The following is an 18,910-nucleotide window of genomic DNA, read 5'->3' as shown; positions in this document are numbered from 1 at the left end:
ATATACTAAATTTAAATATCATTTTTGTGAGCAGTAGAGTCTATAAATATATAGGAATCTGGCAATAGTTTACTGTTACTGGCTTCTTAGGTACTAAGTCAAGTTTGGAATATTTTTAAAAATCACACTGAACAGATTTCCTAGTGTAAAGGCTGGTGAAAATTTATCAGAAACAAAACTAAATGTTTTTTCATTAGACGCGAAGGAAGCACCCAGTAAGTAGTAAGTAGAGGACCATATGAAAAATCCTGTCCCTGTTTTCTAAGAGCTCATAATTGGCCTCGAATGACTGATGCTGTGAGCAATTATTTCTGCCTAGGGGGCAGAAAGATAGAGCAGGGGAAGGGATTCAATATTATTTAATGATACAGGACTGCATGGGGGAGCTTGGTGTCCATGGAAGACATTGGGAATGCATTATAGACTAAGACTGGAATTATTATGTGTTGGTCAGACTTGTTTTTTGATCCACATTTATTTTATTTGAGTTATAGGGACCACCGTAATGAGATCTTGCAGTCGGGGAGAGAACTTGGATTCAACCTTAGTTTTTGTTTTTTAATTCACATTTTATTGTTTTTTTTTCTTCTGTGCTTTTAGCTTCAGCACCCCAATCAGATGAAGGCTCTGATATTGACTCTGAACCAGATTTACCACTAAAGAGGAAACAGCGCAGAAGCCGGACCACCTTCACAGCAGAACAGCTTGAAGAACTGGAGCGTGCTTTTGAGAGAACTCATTACCCTGACATTTATACCAGGGAGGAACTGGCCCAGAGGGCGAAGCTCACCGAGGCCCGAGTACAGGTATTGATGCCCAGACCTCCGTGTCCTATTTCAGTCCAGACAGGAAACAAACAAGCATCTTCTCATCTAAAGCGTATTTCAAGCCCTACCAAAAATATGTTAGGAGTGTCCCTTTACTAGGGATGCATGTTGTTAAGACTCTGTTACTGACGGAATGCAACTGTATCATTTATGACACGCAGTAGTGCACCACTTCACGTTACTTACTTAACATTTCAGGAATCCTTATTGCACACCAGGCACTCTATGGACTTTAGGGGTGATACACAAGTAAGAGCAGATAAATTTTAGGTTGTTACTCTGTCCCAGCCACTACTTTAGGTGCTTCACATAAATTAACCCATTAAATCATTATTAAAACCCTAGGTGAGTACTGTGATTGCTACTCTCCATTTACAAATAAGGAAACTGGGACTTAGACTATGTAAGTGACTACCTGAGGTGGCGCAGCTGCAAAGTGAGTATAGAGATAGTTGGATCCACGCTTCATCTCTGTGACCTTTCAATTATGAAAATGTGCAAAGGTGTATAATGTGAAATTCCTTCCTTTAAGGATTTTATAATTAAGAAGCATTTCAAGTAATTATGTTACTTAAAGAACATGTTGAATTATCTTTTGAACTCTTGGAGGTGCTCTGAACCTTCTGGAAAAGGCTACTAAGATATAATGTGTTTCTATTGAGTATAGCATAATGTTTTCATCATTAATGAGGAACATCCACCTGGAGTTAGTCAAACACTGAAAGATGGCAGACTTCTTAGGGTATCCTGGAACTCCTCACCCCAGAATTTACCTTGTCTGCAGGTATTGTGTGTTATTTCCAGATACTTAAGTTGCAGGCTGGGGACTCAGCAGTGAACTAGTCAGTTGACATGGTCCCTAGATTGATCAACGCTTTCAAAGATGCAGCTAATTAACTGTCCTGCTACAGAATTTTTCAGAAATAGCCTCTTCCAGTCTTCAGAGCCCAGTCAGAGAGATTGTTTTATTCAAACTTTTATATGATCATCATAGTGCTAGGAAAGTCAAGGAATGCTAAGATCAATTAAGACAGTTCTCTCAAGGACCTGCCATCTAAGAAAGGTAGAAAAGTAAACATACAAATAATTAAAAATTAACAGAGATGTGATAAGCACAGAAAGAGAAAAAGTGCAGTGGGAGTTGAGAAGAGGAAAGGATGAGATCTTTTTATTTTATTTTATTTTTATTACACTTTGAGTCCTGGGATACATGTACAGAACATGCAGGTTTGTAACATAGGTATACATGTGTCATGGTTGTTTGCTGCACCCATCAACCCGTCATCTAGTCATCTACATTAGGTATTTCTCCTAATGCTGTCCCTCCCTTAGACCCTCACCCCTGACAGACCCCAGTGTGTGATGTTCCCTTCCCTGTGTCCATGTGTTCTTATTACTCAACTCTCACTTGTGAGTGAGAATGTACGGTATTTAGTTTTCTGTTCCTGTGTTAATTTGCTGAAGAATGATGGTTTTCAGTTTCATCCATGTCCCTGAAAAAGATATGAACTCAAGGGATGAGATCTTGAAGGAATAAAGAGAGGTACATGAAGAAGGCAGATTTAATTATTATTTTTTTTTTGAGACAGGGTCTCATTCTATAGCACAGGCTGTAGTGCAGTGTACAATCACAGCTCATTGAGAGCGTACAATCATGCCTCCTGAGCTCAGGTGATCCTCCCACCTTAGCCTTTCAGATAGCTGGGACTACAGGTGCATGCCACCACACCTGGATAATTTTTTGTGGTTTTGCCACATTGCCCAGGCTGATCTCGAACTCCCAAGTTCAAGCAATCCCCTTGTCTTGGCTTCCCAAAGTGCTGGGATTATAGGCATGAACTACTGGGCTGGGCCCAGAGGGCAGATTTAAGATGAACTTTCCAGGCTGGATAGATATTCATTGGACCAGCTGAGTAAAAAGAGTATACTAATAATAGGGAATTATATGAGCAGAGGCACAGAGAGACAGAAGTGCTGGGCTACGTATATGATGACCTTTCATTTTCACTCTAGTCATATTGGGGGACTAGTTTGATTAGAATGTAAGGAGTGGTAGGGTCGTGGAAGAAATAGGGTTTGGTAGCTAGGCTGAGGACAGCCTGTGGAGGTCTTGGGTTTCAGGCTACTGAGTTCACACTTGATGTGATAGGCAGTGGCTTGAGATAGGGAGTGGCAGTGAGACTGGCAAGGAAGAGATGGTAGTGGAAGGTATTCAGGGGTAGAATGGGCATCTGGTTGTGGAAGCTAGAAGTGGGGGGGAAGGTGAGTGAAAGGAAAAGTCACAGATACACCAAGGTTCATGTTTTAAAGTTGGGAAACCTATTATCATTGGGAAACAGAGTGTTTCTCCCCATCACACCGAGTAGAAATGACCTTTATTCACTAAATTATAGTATTTCAATATAAAATTATTTCAATACAGTATTGATATAATAATATTATATAATATTATAACACTATATGGATAGTATATTAACATAACATTAATATTACTGTATCATTAAAATGATCTTAATATGCATATTAATATAAGATCATGATTTGTGGTTAATGGAGGTCATTTCTATACTGTGCAGTGGAGAAAAAAACCCTGTATCTCAATGAAATGGGCAGAGAAATTAAATCTTATTATAATAGTATAATATTCTATATAACAATGTTATAAATAATATGTTTCAAATCGATTTTGCTTTTATTATAGTTCTGCGATTACCTGCAAATATTAGGTGAGGTCCCATCATTCCTCTTTTGAGTGACCACTGTATTCCAGGATTTGGTACCTGTCCTCTGTAACTGGCCAGTCCAATCTACTGGATGTTTTTTTTTTTTGAGACAGAGTCTCACTCTGTTGCCCAGGCTGGAGTACACTGGCTTAATCATAGCTCACTGGGTAGCCTCCATCTTCCCAGCTGAAGTGATCCTTCTGCCTCAGTTTCTAGAGTAGCTGGATCTGCAGGTGTGTGCCACCATGTCTAGCTAATTATTTTGCTATTTTTTTTGTAAAGATGGGGTCTTGCTATGTTGCACAGTTTGGTCTTGAGCTCCTGGACTCAAGTGATCCTCCCTCCTTGGCCTCCCAAAGTATTGAGATTACAGATGTGAGACACTGGCACCAGATCTATTTTTAAGATAGGCCAAGTATCAGCTCTGAACTCAGTGTGAGTCAAAAAAATAAACATTTATTGTAGAGATCAGACAAGAAGTGTGATGGAAAATTGAGGAGATTCGATACTGGTCACTTTCATTCCTGCCTTTGTCAAAACTGAGGATGGAGACAGAATATATTTTAAACCCATGTAGCTTATATAGTACTCAGCATTCTCATCCGGGTCAGTGAATGTCAAAGGATAATAATAATGTCCCATTAACTTTCAGAGGACATGGGATCAAACCAATAAAGAGTGGTTCATACTTTTCCATACGGCAACCTCCTCTTCCAAGCAGGGCCTTCATTAACGTAACAGCTGTCTTAATGTGGCTTTAACCCGGTGACTCTTGACATTCCTTATGGCTTCTTTAGGTCCCTTGAGACACATCATGTCTTGCACCATGGCTGTGATCTATAGCCTAACAAATTCCCTAGAACACCCGGCATATGGATCTTTTACTTAACCCAGCAGGAAAAAGAAGGGAGTAGTTAATCACTGATTAAAATGCCAGAAGAAAATCCTTTAGTTTTTAGAGGATCTGGGAAAGCAGTAGCCAAGTCAACTCAGTTTGAGTGATAGCCAGAAAGTGTGAGTTAGTTTAATTTGGGGCACCTGGGAAAACCAAACAGCAACCCGCCCGAAAACCCCAAACCATGTCTACATTTCATTTTTTCCCCCTGAGGAAAATATTTCTACACTCTTCTAAATAGAGATGGGACTAAAACTATAACCTTAGCCTTTGTCAGTGTTTTATAAAACATCATTTGGGCTGTAGCTGTGTTGAGTTTATCTTTTATTTATTTATTTAGAGACAGGGTTTCTCCAAGTTGGTCAGGCTGGTCTTGAGCTCCCGACCTCAGGTGATCTGCCTACCTTGGCCTCCCAAAGTGCTGGAATTACAGGCGTCAGCCACCCCTCCTGGGCTGTGTTGAGTTTATCATAGCCAAATCTGAGTACACAATGTAAGAACTGTTGTATACCAGTGACTATTTGCCTAGTAATAATAACAGTACAAGGTTTTTTTTTTTAAAGGATGATTTGCCTAATTCATCTGTAATTAGGGTAGCTGTTATACAAATAATCACAAGCATCAAAGTTTTGTGAGGAGGAATTATTTGCAAATATCAATTGATTAATTTATTTTCGAGACAGGGTTTCACTGTTGCCTGAGCTGGAGTGCACTGGAGTGCAGTGGCGCTATCTCTGCTCACTATAACCTCTGCCTCCTGGGCTCAGATGCTCCTCCCACCTCAGCCTCCTGGGTAGCTGAGAGTACAGGCTTGTGCCACCACACCCGACGAATTTTTGTATTGTAGAGATGAGGTTTCACCATGTTGCCCAGGCTGGTCTCAAATTCCTGGACTCAAGTGATCCAACTATTTCGGCCTCCCAAAGTACTGAGATTACAGGTGTGAGCCACTGTACCTGGCCCAAATATTTATGATGTGCAAAAGCTGTAGTAAATATTCCACATAAGAATCCCATGAAGTAGGCAAGTAACATCCTCTTTTACCATGGAGACAATGGAAGACAGAAATAAAAGCTACTTGGGGAAATAGAATTTAACTAGGAGTCAGATGATAGGGGTTTCGTTCCTAACTGACAAAAGTGTTTTGTTGAGCAAGTTACTTAATCCTGCTGGAATCTTTCTGGACTTCAGGTTTTTAATTTTTTTAATTTTAAAAATATGGGGTTGGTTAACTCACATGATCTCAGCTTGGGTTCATGCCCCACCGGGATAATCATGGAAGGACTTCAGGAGATCTGGGAGATTTGAGATTTGTACACAAAATTTTGTGCCTTTGCTTGTGTATGTGCATATACAACTGTTAACTAGAGAAACGGCCTCTGGCTTTCATTATATGCTCAAATACCTTTCCCCTACACCCAAATTAAAAGTTAGTAGAATGCATGATTTCTCAGGACCCTTATAGCATCAGTAGTTTAGGTCCCAAAAAATCACACTGGTGATTCCCAAGGGTCCTGAGAAATCATGCATTTTGGGAATGACCCAAACGCATGATTTCTCAGGACCCTTGGGAATGAGAAAGGGAATCAAAGTATAGCAGAACCCTTATAGCATCAGTAATCTGGAATTTCCAAAAAAGCACAGTGTTGACTTAAAGCCATCTAACTGATCTGCAGAGTTCAGAAGTTCAGATAGGTATAGAATATCCTAAAGCTCTCTGCAGGAGTTTGCTTTTGGGATGCTTCAGGATGCAACTGAGTGTGCTTTTGTGTGTGTCCACAGTCTTTTCAGATGCATGGAAGCATGGTGTTTCTCCTGTTCAATGTTGCCATCCTATTACCAACCAGTTCTCCAAATGGTGGCCAAAGTTACATAGCAGCAGTGATAGGAAAGGTGGGAGAGCCTGGTATAGAAAGAGAAAACAGATGAGAGTGAAGGAGAAGGTCCAGGGAAATAAGCAGCTTGCCCTGAATTTCCCTACTTGGAATGTACTGTGCCTGGCATTGCAGCATTCCACACCCTGAGTCTAGTGTTTAACCAAACGTTTTACAATCTTGTTGCGAATTCTCTTTCTAAGGATTAGCTATTATGTTATTTCCCCATTTTTTAAATTGCATTTGCAATAATCCATCTTGAATAATGTAGGCTGAATTGCCTTTGAGTACAACACCAAAACTGTGAACCAGTAATTTATTGATGGGAAAAATTAGGGTGACACCATGGGACAATTAGCACTAATCCATGAAACTTGGAAGCAAATTTGACCTAAGCCTTCATTCAAGTCGAACTGGCTTTCAATTACTTGAGGTGTTCCCTGGGCACTTCCCTGTTTAATCACAGGCACAAAAGGCTTTGGCTGGATACCACATAGTGAAGGAAGCAAAACAGAGCTTTAATTCTTGTTTTTTTCAGATAGAAGTGTCATTGGGAGACCTTTTACTTAATAGCTAGCATTTATTGAACATTTAACATCTCCTTGGTATTCTTTTGAGTGCTTAGGTTGCATTATATATTCATGTATTCATCACAACTGCCTTGTGAAGTAGTTTTTATATTTCCCATTTAGCACATGGGAAAACAAAGACCCCAAGATATTAAGCAAATTGTTCTTGGTCCCAGAAGAACTAATATAAGGGAGGAGCTGAAACTCAACTTTTGCCTGGTCTGCGTTGCACCCATATGAATAAGATGTATTGTTTTATCTTTACTGTAGAAAGCACTAGTTTTCTCCCCTCAAACTTACAATGTTGAGAGTCTGAACAAATTGGTTTGCTTACTCATGAAGAGAAAAAGTTATGAAAATCCTATTTTTCTTTTCTAATTCATTATCTTTTCCCCCTCATAATCATGATGTTATGAGGCTCTTTCAACCAATTAAAATTTTGTTTCAAAAAAAATCACTGGACATTATACTAATAGAGAAATGCCTCTAAAGATCATTTTTCAAAGACATGAAACATGGCTTTATGTAAGGGCTCAGGAGAGAGACATCCAAGTTGGGAAGGACAGGGGGCAGATAAAAATGAATCCGGCTGCAGTTTATCAAATGAAATAACAACTTGCTTTGAGGGAGATGTTTGATGTAGTATTATACATGCAATGAGAGGCAATTAACTGCTTAATAGTAGGTTACTGAGCCATTTGTGCCTCCTGCCCCCACTTCCTTACCACGCTAAGTGTGATGTGGAAGACCAGGTAGTCTTGCATGGGGATGGTAGAATTACATCAAATTGTAGATCATAGAATTTTGTTTAAAGGTGTGTAGCCAACTTTGAAAAGCTTGTTCTTTCCACCCTACTGGCAAAGACATTGGGTAGAAAATTTCTGTTCTCTCCTAGAACATCAGCCATAGGCCAATTTGCCTCTGTTGCTATTGCTATTCTTTTCAAAACATGAGGAAATTTCTAGAAAGTGTAACCACTGAATTATAAATATATATATTTTAGAGGAACGTATTCAGTGTTAAACACTCGCACATGCCATTCCATAGATTATTCATTGATTGTCTGTTAGGAATCTGTCATTCAATATTGAAAGAGTTATCTAAGACTTATGAGTAACAAGAACATTTCAGTTAAATGTCAGCTGATAGCAGCCTCCTGGGATCGCTGTGCTTGGTTCATTCAGGTATTGAAAGTGAATATCATTTCTAGGGCACTCTTTTTATTCTACTAAAGATAGATTTGCCTTTTCTAAGTTTCAAAGCATAAAGAAGGCAAAACTACTTCTTAATTTGCAACTTTAGGATATTTTTCCTTTAATGCTTCTTTCTGCAAATCCAGCTTGTGCTAGGCAATGCAGAAGCCGGCAATGGTAAGATGATCCAACTCCGGTTAAATGGCCAGAGACAGGGAGGCCAGTCTTCACCCAGCCCTGCTTCTGTCAGGAATAGCCCTCTGCATTTATTGAGCCTGAATTTAAACATTTAAATTCCTTCCTTCGGGAATCTCTTGAACCTCCTGCTGAAGGTTTGTTTTTCAGTGAAGATGTGCTTCACAACTATTCCTCTTCATTTTTTGTTGTGGGTATAATAGATATTGTATTATAAATATGAAGACTTTTTAATCCAACTCCTGGTGGGTTTACTCAATGTCCTTAATACTTATTTATAGCATTTTAGAAAATATGAAAACAAACCCCCAAACCTTTATACTCCTACTCTGTTTGGATTCTGTCTTTTGAAGTATTTGTAGAAACTCATGATGTTTCTTCTTTGTTATTTGAACAAAGACATTTTTGTTTTTTAAAACTGGCTTGTGGTGTTAGAATGAACCTTGAATCAATAGTAAGTTGAGATTGATGGAGAGATCAGGCTTCACCACCCTGGGTTTACTTATCTGAAGGCTACAGAAGGCAGGTGGCACAGAGAGATTAGCAACAAATCTAACGACCAACACGTACATTTCTGAGTTCTTCATAAAGCATTTCGCCAGTGGAATTGAGGAGAGTAAATCTTCATCAGTGAAGTTACATCAGAACTTTTGAGAGTCCGATTCTCCTCCCAACCTAGTATATAAAGCTGGAGATGCACCATATGTCGTTGGTCTAGATAGTTGCAGAGGACTACCTCATCTGAGCCGGGAGTACCTCCTCAATCTTGAAGCATGAGGATATAAGCCACAAACACAGTGTGTGGTATGGCACAGTGCCCTCAGGCATGCACATGACCCTGATTTCCCACCCTCAGCCTCCCCAGGCTAAGACAGTTTGTTCCCAGAACTTTCTTGAAAATGATTTTCTTATCCTGATGCCTTTGGGAGTCGTGGTAACAGGTGCTCAGACTTGCAGTGAGAAAACACAATTGATGCAGGTCTGAAATTAAGTGCTGTTCACGGTTCTGTTACCCCAGGTGGCAATTTACTAAGTTAAATAAAACTCTAATTCAATTATGTATCAACATGGGAAAATATTAACTTACTTCGCTTTCCTGTTGGAAACTTAAGGAGTATTAAACATTGATGTTTTGAGGAAGTTCAAACAGCTTTCCTTATCAGTATCTTGCAACAATGGCAAGAGAAGATAAAACTCTTCTCAGACAAATGCTTGGGTGAGCACCAAAACGTTTCAGCAGATCCCTTGGCAAAGGATTTTATAAACTGGGCTCTCCTGCTCCAGAAAAGACAAATCTTTTCCTCCCCTCTTCAATGATCTGACTTTAAAAATGACAATTAAGTTGCAAAATTGTTAACATTGTTCTGTAAGGAAATCAAGTCTCATCTTCTCTTAGACAAGCTGGCCTCCTGATACAAGCCACATCTTCCTGCCCTGTACGGCAGGAAGGAGATGTCCTTCCATCTCGAGTGATTGCTTGTCGAAATTAGAATCAAACTTTAAAATGAGCCGAAACTTTTTGCTTCCACTTTTCCTGATTCTCTGTGCTTCCAAATGTGGAGTTTCTACCTCTAGCAAGCAATTATTTCGGTCTCCTTGACTGCACTGTGAATCCCACGAGGACGAGGTAGGAAGCTACAAGAGTGCAGGGACTCTACTTTCCTCCCTTCCTATCCTTCCAACCCTAAGCACAGTGCCTTCTTCCATATTAAGTTTCAATGGATGGCTCGCACCTGTAATCCCAGCACTTTGGGAGGCCGAGGCAGGTGGATTACCTGAGATCAGGAGTTTGAGACCAGCCTAACCAACATGGTGAAACCCTGTCTCTACTAAAAATACAACAATTAGCTGAGTGTGGTGGTGGGTGCTTATAATCCTAGCTACTCAGGAGGTTGAGGGAGGAGAATCGCTGGAACCTGGGAGGCAGAGGTTGCAATGAACTGATATCGCACCATTGCACTCCAGCCTAGAGTGCAATGGAGACTCTGTCTTAAAAAAAATAAAATTTCAATAGACTTTTGATGTAGAAATTTGAATATCTTTAACTGGTCGAAATCCTCTCTCATTTTGGGGGAAACATCATGTGTGCTTCATGGAAAAATCACTCCAAGTCCAACATTTAAACTCTGTAGGAGTTGGGCAGGAGCATGGGACCCATTAAAGGCGTTATATCACAGTTTCTCAACATTTTAGATGTTTCTTGCTGCCGTGATTGCCCTTTCTCTCCATTGACTCATACAAAGTATTTGGGCTTTGAATTCCTTGAGGTCATTTTATTACATTGTATCAGGCTTTTCTGAATGCACCTCGTTGGCATAGTACTTGACACAGAGCATTCTAGGAGGATAAAGCTGTTGTTGAAAGAAGTAAGGCAAAAATAAAATTATTTTAGATAAAAAACACTTTCATTTCTTGAAACACTTACCTCTTTGGCATTGATTTCCATGATATCAGTGCAATGTCTCATATTTTGGAAGAGATGAAAAAACGGCTCCACTTACCCTTTCTTCAATTCATATGACCATCCAGAAGCTATACCTGTAGTGACCACAGAAATACAGAGATAGACTAATAAGAATATAAGATAGAATCCTTGATGTAATAGGCAAGGCCAAATTTAGGACATGTGTCATGCAGGGGTCACAGAGGCTCATGTATCCTCCTCGGAAGTCTGTTTACATGCAGGTGGGTGGGTGTTGAGGGTAGGGAGGGGAGCTCAGTGATTCCTGCCCATGGCCATCACAAGGTAGATGGGGCCTGTTGTTGCAAGACCATGGAGGGTCCCTGAAGCCCCTCTACCGACCTTTGACACTAAACACGTCTTTCACCCCTGACAGTTCACCCAAACAACACAGAAGGCAGAGAACTCTTGCATCTATTTGCCCTGTCAGTAAGGGGCCTTTAATCTGTTTTAGCATGAAAAATTCATTAAGAATGTACTATTATTTCATCAGTGAAATCCTTAAATTTTAAATTAAATCCATAGGTCTGGTTTAGCAACCGCCGTGCAAGATGGAGGAAGCAAGCTGGGGCCAATCAACTGATGGCTTTCAACCATCTCATTCCGGGGGGGTTCCCTCCCACTGCCATGCCAACCCTGCCAACATACCAGCTGTCGGAGACCTCTTACCAGCCCACATCTATTCCACAAGGTATAGAGGAAGAGTCAAGGAAATTAAAAAGTAACTTTCAGGCAATTTCTCTGGTGGATATTTTATACAAGTGAATCCTTCTGCAGAGCTGACATCCGTGTTGTTTGTATGTTAATTATAATACATCAGGTTGTCCTGAAAGCACCTACCACATTTCAGAAACATAGTTTGTTCTATGATGTATCTGAATATCTCTAGATAAGCTGTGCTGTAATATAATTTCATGGCAGTATTTTAAAACAAAACAACCTTCCTAAATAACCATGGAATTTGCTTTTCTTCTGTTAAAATTTTACCTCTACATTTTACTCCAGTTTGCAACTAATTAGAATTCTATGATGCTTACTAACTGTAGGAAAAATAGAAGGAAGGTGAATTTTGACAGTCATTATTTGTTAGCACACAGAGGTGAATGGATAATTTAAATTCTAAGACCCAATTATTTTGGATTATGAAAGAGCATTCCAGGCATTTGAAACTGTATTGCACAACTATTTAGGTGCCTTAAAAGTATATTAGATGAGAAATTTGAGACTTGCTGTCCTCACATTAGTTGATTATCATATTGATGAATAACATTCACTACCAAAATATGCTTGTTAGCATTGCTAATATGATTTCTGCATTTGTATTCTGGGTGAGCGTATCATGAGAGTATGTATGTTACTTGCAAATATGTGCAGAGATAATATGACTATATATATATATTCTATACCTGCATGTTAAGAAATGCAGTTTGAAGTGAACATTTGATTTGACCAATAGATGCTCCTGAAGGGGTGGCTGATAAACTTTTGCACGGAATTTTCTCTACTGGCCTATAAGAAAACGTGACCATTGACAACCTTTTTCATTTCAGCCGTGTCGGATCCCAGCAGCACGGTTCACAGACCTCAACCGCTTCCCCCGAGCACAGTACACCAAAGCACGATTCCTTCCAACCCAGACAGCAGCTCTGCCTACTGCCTCCCCAGCACCAGGCATGGATTTTCCAGCTATACAGACAGCTTTGTGCCTCCGTCGGGGCCCTCCAACCCCATGAACGCCACCATTGGCAATGGCCTTTCACCTCAGGTCAGTCCCGTGTTTCTAGACAGATGATTTGCTGTATACCAGAACCAAATACTCAATTCCCTGAGGCAGTAGTGTAATGAATTGCCAAATTTAAACCATAATGTATTCTTTATACAAGCCACATGATTTCAGTTTTCTAGTTTCCTTTCTCTCCACCCTTCCTACCGGTTGCATCAAAAGTTGTAGCTTAGACTTAAAATTCAAGTGATTTTTGATATAATCTTGGAGACTTTATGTTAATATTTAGTTGTGAAGGTGTTTGCCATGTTTTGTCGTCTCCATCCTAGTTCTGGGCTTTGGTTAAGAAGCCTGCAAACAGTGGGAGGTTTTTTGCTTTTATTTTTTGTTTTAAATTGTCTTTGGTCAGCTGATGAGGTTTCAAGCAAAAGCACCTCGTAAGGAAACACTAAAGATTTGACAAAACAATCAGGAAGCAAACAATTCCTGTGGAGAGAGACCCAGATGATGACTGCTAACTTTGGAATAAATGAGTTATAAATGCACAAATAAGGGGAATTACTGCTCTTTGGGACTATATAAATATTTGAATGTTGTAATTGTTTTTCTAATTTGCATTGGACTGTGAGCTTTTCTTGCGAGATCATATTAATAAATTGCCTTGATAATTGCATGTGAGAGGGTTGGTTAAATTTTCTACATGTGGCATCTGTCTGAGGTTGACATTATTAGCAGTTGTTTAAATACAGATCCCTTGATTTTATTAGAGAGTGCTTGGCCCAGGTGGTGAGGAGAGCTGCCCACTAAATTTGGAGAAATGTCACAAGGGGTTCCAATCTATAATTGCAATCGAGAACCTCTTCAGAGAGTTTGAAACAGCTTTATCTGTTCTCAACCCCCTTTCTCCTCTTGGTGGTTAGAAAAACAGAGAGAAGCTCAGAATGACACAAATGAAAAGTGAAAAGACAATTATACTCAATTACACACTAATCACTGACTATCACCACTGCCTAAGCACCAAGAGGGCATTCTAATAGGCAGAAAATGAGATTTTAATGGCACAAAGGGTGGCCAAAATAACGACTCGTATATCTTTGCCTTCTTCGTTTTCTTCAACTTGTGGTGTGTGTCTTGGGAGTGGAGTTCCTGGGCTCTGCACGACGGTGATAACTCTGAGCAGCTGAAAAGTTCAAAGCCGGAGGAGTTGAAAAGAATGGATGGCAAAGGCAATGAAATAAACATTTCCGCCTAAAGGCAAAAGTTCATAAATCCTTTTTTGTAACAGTAAATGTAATTAAGTTTCATAGATTCCTATAGCACATCCTGGGATTAAAAAAAAAAATGAGGTGGCTTTAAACCTCAGCTGAAAAATAACAACATGAAAACAATAAAAGTGCTTCCTACAGGACTTGAATACATTTTATTTCCAAGTACTGGCATTTGTGAGTGTGATTTCTGCATAAAAATCAGGGACTTCCACTGATGGAGTCATCCTTAAAATACCCAGATTCATAGCATATAAGCTTCTTCCACAACTTAGAAGTAGCATTAGAAGTACTTATCTATGTGATATTTTTTTTTAACGTTTGTAGTTTTGGGGCCATAGAAAAGCTTATTATGACCATGATTTTGTTGAAAGTTTTAATAAAAGTAAACTCCCACCCTAGCTGCTTCTGTAAAGTGAGATTCAGGATTCTGTTGGCATTTCTGAGCGCCTTATTTATTCAGCGGTAATAAAAGTAACATGAAAACCTGTACTCTATAAGTGAAACTTGTAGTTTCTTGTATAAGTGTATTATCTTGTATGTTATGATGTGTATTCTTTTGTATTATATAAGTATTACATAAGCAGAATTGCTAGAACTTGATCTCCTAACTATTAATCCTTGACTTCAAGAAGGCTAGCTATGATTCTGCAGTTGATGGCAGGGCGGAATCATTCTAGCACTAAGCAACGGAAAATTCCATAGGCAATTTTTTCCTGCATTTCTTTACTACATCTTACATATTGTGTTAATTCCTTGTTATATTGCAATATGCAGGGTATTTTGCATTTCTACCACACATTTCCACCTCAAACCACCACTAGGAATGTATGTTGTCTTGGTTTTTGTAGCAACCCCGCTGAGTTAGGAAAGAGACAAATAATATGAAGTTTCTCCTTATTTCCTCAGGCAAAGTTAGAGAACAGAGGACCATGAGTCCATCATATCTTGGCAAACATTTATGAAACAATGGAGTAGGAGAATTGGATTCAAACTTGAATTTCTGTAGCCATTGGGCTATATCACCTTTCTGTAATGACTCTGTTTAAACAAGAGGTGCCTACACTACTTTTGATTGCCTGGCTTCCTTAAAAATATTTTAAAGAAAAATGGGAAGCAAAGAGCTCATGTCTAACACCTTGGTTTACCTGTTAACTCTAGAAGAGGCTAGAGAAAGACTGGTGACCTGTAAGTCACTGCTTATCATAGAATACTTATTAATATATTGGATCATATAACACAGACAGTGTTGTGCTAACTAATAATAGTGAATAGCATTGTAATGACCATTTCTTATCTTCCTCACTACTTACTCTTCTGCCTCCTCTACTGCAGTCTGGTTATCTAATATGCAGAAGAATCAACTGAGGCACAAAATGATTGTCACCTTCTGCCAGCCAAAGGAATGAGAGGGAGGGAATTGGGACTAGAATCTACAATTCCTCGTTCCTGGTCTAGGACCTTGTCCATTTTAGCCCATAGTTGAATGAAGAGAAAAGAAGTTTTATGAAAAAACAGATGCAGGGGGTTTTAGTCATATTATAAAATAATTTAGTAGAGACTAATTGTTTTCTTTTTAATTTTCTGTTCAGGTTAATTTAAGCTGTTTTTGCTAAGCTTAATTTCCATCAATCTTTTATCTTCTTCCCATAATAAAAGCACTGGATGTTCATTGTAGAGAAATGAAAAAATTGCTTAAAAAGTGTATGTGAAGTAGGAAAAAAAATGCCCCAGGGAAACTACCATGAATATCTTTGCATATTGCCTTCTAGCTCTTTTAGGGTCTTATGCCTGTTTTAGAAACATAATTGATATAGTAGAAAGTAGCGTATACAACTTTGCATCTTGCCTTTCTCTGTTTTTACATGTCATCATAGGCCTTTTGTTACCTGTCAATTTAAACCGAATTGGATATAGTTTTTTGAGTCATTATGGTCAATAATTCACTATCGATCTCTCTGGTGGACGCTATTTGACATGTTAAAAACATTTGTGCGTATTCTTCAGCTTTTTCCCTAGAGTCATTGAAATTGATGTATTTTTTGCCATCCACACTTGGAAATTGTGAGCTAGAGTGTGTGAACCATTCTATAGTGTCTAGAAGCCATGGGCTTTCTAGACATTATAAGGATAGCCAAAGCATTTCTCCTTTTTGTTTTGTTTTTCTGTGTACATATAGTTGGTTTTTGTTTTGTGTCCCTAACATATCTGTTCCCCCGAGCAAAGGCTGGGAATTAGAACCATTTGCCAACTCGTGAATCATAGATAGCCTCAGTCCTTTCCTCAGAGAGGGTCTCAGCTTCATGAGGGGCTGGTGTGAAACAGTGTCTCAGGGAGGTCACACCTGTCCAGATGGTCAGAGCTTGGCAATGGACTGATCTGTATTTGCGACAGCTTACATTTCAGAACACCAACAGCAACATTTAGAAACTCTGATGTTATTCCTTTTCAAGTTGCTGAAAGGGTCTGTGCATTACTTAATCACTGGCAATTTTTTCTTGTTCTGAGGGAATCAGCAACAATATCTGGGGAGTATTATCAATTTTACTCATTGGAAAACTGAGGCCAAGGCAACACAATCATCTAAATGATGGAGTGCGTTAGTGGCAGGGTTAAGAGCTGACTCTATCTCTCGTCCAGTTCTTACTAGTTCTCCTATGAACACAAATTACACATTTTAGTGGCTGGTTGCCAAGAGGAAGCATAATGTGGTAAGAAGTTTCCCAAGGGCTGCCCCAGTGATATTTGACTGAATTTTCGTGCTTGCATGGTTGAATGGTTTCACAAATGGTGGGCTTGGTTTCACATCCCATCAAAGGCTGGATGTAGCAGGGAACTTGAGGCGAGATTTTCAGTGATGGGTGAGAGGGTGGAGAGAGGCTAATGACCTCAAAATTTTCTACCATCTCTGGATAGCTGTTTCAATTGCATAACGTTTTTGGAGATGGGGCTTATAATGAATGACAAAATACCTTCTGGGAAGGAAAGCATTTAACTCACTGCAACAAGGGCTTTCTTCTGTAGCACCATCTTCCTGAAAGTTTTTGTTCTGTTGATGTGAGGACAATATAGTACCTGGGGCAACACAGACCATTTATTTCCCCTCCATCCCCAGAGAGCATATTACCAGCACCTTCCTACCCATGCAGGAGGAAAAAAGAATGCTGCCTTGCAATACAGTGCCAAGGAAGTACTACCATATGCTCAAGATGTGAAGCTAATTAACATTTGGCCCATGTTCTTCTAATTAACTTTTCTTTGCAAGAAATATTACCCTCACTGCTCCCCCACCCCCAAGACACACATAGCCAAACCCCCAAAACAAGACCAATTAAATTAACAAACTTGTATCATTTCATACCTCACCCCCCACCCTGCTTCTACAAACTCCACAGTTCTTTGGTAACAGTTTCTAAAGATTTCCTGAACACGGTTTCTAGGAAGCTTTTCTCTTGTTTTGTAGTATACAAAATGGGCCGACTTGGCTGCATTTAGGGTTCATCAACCATTGCAAATGATTCTTCGAATGTTTTGGGTTTGGTAAAACCTAAAACACATTTTTGCCAAGCACTTTTCCTCCTTAATTTTTCAAACTGTGTATTTTAGGGAAAATTTGATCCATATGGTTTTGATTCATTTACTCTTATATCATTGACATTTTTTTTCCTATGAAGACATTTGATATCCAAGAAGCTTTCTGAGCCTTTCCTACATTCATTTTAAACATTTTCCTCCCTAAAAAGAGGAAGTTCTGTTGTAACCTCAGAGCCCATAAATTTTGAGTACCTCTCAATTCAGCAATACTTAAAAATACATTTGGTATAAATCTGGATTATCATGAACACATTATATGTTTAGAGCAGATGGGCAGATTTTAGTTTCTGGTTTACGAGTGAAACCAATGACAAAATAAGAAAATAGGCTTAAATTACAAAAAAAGATACGTTTTTAGAGAACTTTTAACTGTTATTAATAAATCCCCATGGTAAGAACTATGCTCTGAGGCCTCATTTCAAATTTTGTCCAGGTCTTGGGTAAGATGTAATTGAATAACCAGTACACCTGTCCTATTTCATGGATAATCTGCTGAGGAAAGAAAAAATTCTCATAAAGATTTGTGTACCGGGCTTGAAAATGCCTAAATGTTTGCCTACCACTCAGCACCACTCAGGAACAAAGAGGAGGTCTGCAGATCTCATCAAGTTTATCCACCATTCATCTAGTAAGTCCGGCTGAATCATGACAGCCTCGTGGTGATGAGATACTATCTCTGAAACAGACACAGAAAGAGCAGACAGCTCTTTACATAACAAGACTGTGGTTAATGGCACAAAATGCCAGGATCTACTTTTTGTTCTTATTCACATTTTACAAAAGCAAATCTTTAACTCTACCACCCATCCAGTTGCTTTTAAAGCATAATATTAAAATTGAGATTATTAGTGTGTAATGTATGTAAATTGCATATTTGGTGTCAGCTACGCCTATTAGGAAGCGTCTTCGTTTCATGCATATATGTATTAGACTATAGTGGTTCCATTTCAAATTAGATTTCAATTGCTCAGCACAGTTCCTTTTGACAAACATTTGTTAATCCTGAAACTTATTAGGAAGAAGCATTTAAGTGTTAATATGTGTACATAAAACTCAAGACAGCTTTTGATTTTGCTTGTCGTTTTTAGGACCGCAGTGCTAACAGTGATCTCAAATTCTTTAGCTGCCGAGGCAAAATGGTAGTTGTTTGCTCATCCAAGGGGTAAGGGGACTTGTTATGTGGAAGGGAAATAGTCATTAAAAATTGGCTCCTTTACAATTTACAGTGGCTCCTTCTCTGTTTCATTTGTTGCTGTGAAAATCTTTCCCACTGTGTTCTGGTAATTCCTTGCCTTCCTTGTGCTGTTGATACAGGTTAAAGCAAAAAGGTTCACCCTGATGTACAGCCAGCTTCTATTTCAAGATAGAAAATTTTTTGGGATGCATTTGGGCATACCTCCAAAAGCTACTTAATGCTAGTCTTGTTGATGGGCCATTCATTTTGTCCATTTCACACACTGGTTGCAAATTCCATGCCCTCGACCTACCTTTATCATTGTGAAGCAGGCTTTCATCAGACAAGCAGGTAGCCTGCCACCAACCTATTTCCCAATGGAAGGGTTTTCTTCCCTTTATGCTTTCCAGGAATTCA

At 39.2% G+C, this 18,910-nt stretch overlaps 1 protein-coding gene across 2 annotated transcripts in view; it reads left to right on the top strand.

The window, feature by feature from the left end:
- The window catches only part of PAX3 (paired box 3), a 99,705-nt gene that overhangs the window by 67,070 nt on the left and 13,725 nt on the right, over positions 1-18,910 (top strand). For both annotated transcript variants that reach the window (XM_002749828.7, XM_008999566.5), the window contains exons 5-7: positions 601-806; positions 11,263-11,428; positions 12,288-12,502. In XM_002749828.7, the coding sequence (XP_002749874.2) occupies positions 601-806; positions 11,263-11,428; positions 12,288-12,502 (587 nt within the window). The remainder of the gene's footprint in view (positions 1-600; positions 807-11,262; positions 11,429-12,287; positions 12,503-18,910) is intronic.

Source organism: Callithrix jacchus, chromosome 6, assembly GCF_049354715.1.
Source record: "Callithrix jacchus isolate 240 chromosome 6, calJac240_pri, whole genome shotgun sequence".
Lineage (NCBI taxonomy): Eukaryota > Metazoa > Chordata > Mammalia > Primates > Cebidae > Callithrix > Callithrix jacchus.
The sequence above is the reverse complement of the archived record's forward strand: the minus strand, read 5'-3'. Positions and strand labels throughout refer to the sequence as shown.